We start from the raw sequence: 3163 nt of genomic DNA on the forward strand, positions 1-3163 counted from the left end.
GCTGTCCCTGTCCTGGGAGGGTTTGATGGGGAGAAACGGTGTGGAGGATGCTTTACTCTGTATCTAACCCCGTACTGTCCCTGTCCTGGGAGGGTTTGATGGGGAGAAACGGTGTGGAGGGAGCTTTACTCTGTATCTAACCCCGTGCTGTCCCTGTCCTGGGAGGGTTTGATGGGGAGAAACGGTGTGGAGGGTGCTTTACTCTGTATCTAACCCCGTGCTGGGAGAGTTTGATGGGGGACAGTGTAAAGGGTGCTTTACTCTGTATCTAACCCCCGTGCTGTCTTTGGTTTGATGGGGGGGATGGGGTGCAGTGTTGAGGAGATTTCACTCTCCATTTAAAGGGAGAGGTGGGGGGGGGGGGGGGAGTGTGGTTTGGGCCTGGATCGAATGGAGTGTGTGGGTTGTGGTGTGTAACATACGCTGCGGTTGTATTTTATTTTCAGTGTGAAAAGTGCGACCTGCATTTCAGACACAAGAGCCAGCTGCGGCTCCACCTGCGACAGAAACATGGGGCGATCACTAACACCAAGATACGCTACAAGATTGTGCCAGAGCTGTACGTGAGCGGGCACCAGGCCTGCTAGAGCTCAGTCACACTAACTGCGGTCTCTCTCCGTCTCTGTCTCTGTCTCTCTCTCTCCTTTTTCACACTATCCCAAAGTAAACGGCAGTAGGGCACCCCTCATGGAGGGAACCTAACCCCCCTCCACAGGCTCAGCTCAGAAACACTGAGTCACAATCTCTGTCTCTGTGCCTGTGTGTGTGTGTGTGTGTGTGTGTGTGTGTGTCTGTCTGTCTCTCTTGTGCTCTCTCTCTGTCTCTTTTTTTCTCTTTCTCTGGGAGCTGGGGATGGGGCAGGGGGAGGGGTGGACGTCAGAGTTTTTGGGGAAGGTGAAGGGATCGGGGGAGTCGGGCCATGTCGGTGGAAAGAGTGTTGCTGGGGTGGGGGGTGTCTACTGCGTGGCTTTTGAGACTGTGAGGAATCTACAGTGTGTTCTTCCAAGATTTTTGTACAGTGATTTTTATCTTTTGTTCTTGGCCAGCTGGTGTGACTGCAGGATGGTCGCTGAAGCTAATGGGATCTGGGGCCGTTGACTGGCTCCATCCTGTCTGCCCCCTGATGGGCAGCAGTTTGTTAGGATGGTATGGAGGAGCCATGTGCTCCCCATTTACACCCCCAACCCCCACCCCCCAAACTCCTGATGCTGGGATAGTGACACTCCAGCCCGAACAACTGTTGCTCATTCTGTGGTTTCGAGGTGAGAACATTTAGTGCACAGGCAGAAAGAGGCCATGCTCTGCCATTCGGTTACCTCCGGCTGATCTAAAAACTTCAACTTCAACGCCACTTCCCTGCCCTGGCTCCGTAACGAGGGGGGTGCTGTGCTGTCAGAGGGTCGCTTGGTTGTTTGCTGGTGTCCTGCTGCACTTGGAGATACTTGACAGACTTAATGTAAAGCACTTTTGAGATATCCTCAGGTTGTGCAAGGTGCTATTGAAATGCAGGTTCTTTGTTTCGAGTCGAGAACTGGGAGAAGCCAAGCGAATGGGGAGGAATTTAACGTCTTGCATCCACTCGGGGTTTGCTGGACAAATCTTTCGGATGCCTGGGGAAGAAAGGAAAACAGTCTTTCAAGTGGGGAAAAAGATAGCAGGAGCTAGCTGGCTTATAATGTGTGTGTGTGTGACTGTGTGTGTGTGCAGTGCTCAGGGGACACAGCCAGAGATGGGTATGTAATTGGCCACGATTCCAGTCACACAATCAGTGATGGGGATCCAGCTTGCTCAGGGATCCTGCTCGCAGCGTAGTGACCCTATCTGCAGAAGATTAGTGTGTTGATGTCAGCCGCTCACTGATGTCCTGGCCCCTCAAAGACTCACTCCAGTCCGTCGCTGGAGAACAAACCCAATCTTGTACCAAGTGCAGTCAATCCAGTCCCTGTCCTAAGAGCTGTGTTATCAGCACAGGGTCAAACTTTGAGGAAGCAAATTCATTGCTGGAACCGAAGAGTGTCTGGTTTTGGATTTTGAGGGAAGGTGAGGCCCACGTTTTAAGAAGCCTGTCTTCCAAGTTTAATCCTTCCAAACTTTTCTTGTAAGTGTGTGTGAGACAGGGTTTCTGAGCAGAGGGTAGCTGGACTACTTACTGACACATGGGAGTATTACTCACTCTCTCTTGCACTGTCTCTCCTGTCGTGGTGCCACTCTATCTGTGTCGTTTCTCATGAACACACTCATCCCTCACTCCGATATAAGGTGCTTCTTTCTTGGGGGGTTTTTGTTTAAAGTGTTTTAATTTTTTTTTGATTTGGGGGGGGAAAAAGACATCTTAATTAAAAAATGTGGTTTATGTTTAACTAGCTTTCAAAGCGATTTTAGTTTTGTTTTTCTGGACTGTTTTGCTGAGCAAAAATTGAAAGACTTTCTAAAATATAAAAAATGCTTTTTTAAAAGAAGAGAAAATGATGTTGACAATTACTTTCTCTGTTAATTACAAAGGCAGAATTTAATTAATAAATTTTTAGACATTTTGAGTGCTGTGGTTCATTTGCAATCTGTAATCTTCATGTATAAAATCACATGATGATACTATCCTTAAGATGCATTTGATGCAGAATTGCTCAGGCAGAGCTATCTATATTCAAGGATATGCAGAAACGTAGTGTTGGGGTTAAAATCAGATCAGCCATGATCTCATTGAATGGTATAGCAGACACAAAGGGATGAATAGCCTACTGTTCCTGGTTTGTAAGGTACAGCACACTGGTAGCAACGTTAGCTGTTACCCAATACTGCTGAATCTTTAGATTTCTGGTGTGCTACCTCCCAATCTAGCCTTTCTGGTGAGGGATGGAGAACGCTTGCTAGATTGCAACTAGGTGTGGAACGAAACCAGGACAGTGGGTCCCCTGCTGACTCCTGGGATATCAGAGGGGTTTGGTACTGAGGCTAATGTGTGTTTTGCCCAACACAGCCAAGCAGGATGACACTTGCAGACACACAGTAAGAACTGCCAATGCTGGTGTCAGAGATAACACACAGTGTGGAGCTGGAAGGACGCAGCATTGGAGGAGCAGGAAAGTTGACATTTCGGGTCGGGACCCTTCTTCAGATTTTCCTGCTGCTCTGGCACTGCCTTATCCAGCTCCACACTGGATTA

General features: G+C 48.5%; 1 protein-coding gene across 3 annotated transcripts in view; it reads left to right on the forward strand.

Annotated features, from left to right (window-relative positions):
- Positions 1-2537, forward strand: part of LOC109912665 (B-cell lymphoma 6 protein homolog) — a 23054-nt gene extending 20517 nt beyond the window's left edge. For all 3 annotated transcript variants that reach the window (XM_048620244.1, XM_048620245.1, XM_048620243.1), the window contains exon 10: positions 447-2537. In XM_048620244.1, coding sequence (XP_048476201.1) covers positions 447-587 — 141 coding nt within the window. In that variant the 3' untranslated portion in view covers positions 588-2537. The remainder of the gene's footprint in view (positions 1-446) is intronic.
- The last annotated feature ends 626 nt before the right edge of the window (positions 2538-3163 follow it).

Source organism: Rhincodon typus, chromosome 45 (assembly GCF_021869965.1).
Source record: "Rhincodon typus isolate 14 chromosome 45, sRhiTyp1.1, whole genome shotgun sequence".
In the NCBI taxonomy this organism is placed as follows: Eukaryota; Metazoa; Chordata; class Chondrichthyes; order Orectolobiformes; family Rhincodontidae; genus Rhincodon; species Rhincodon typus.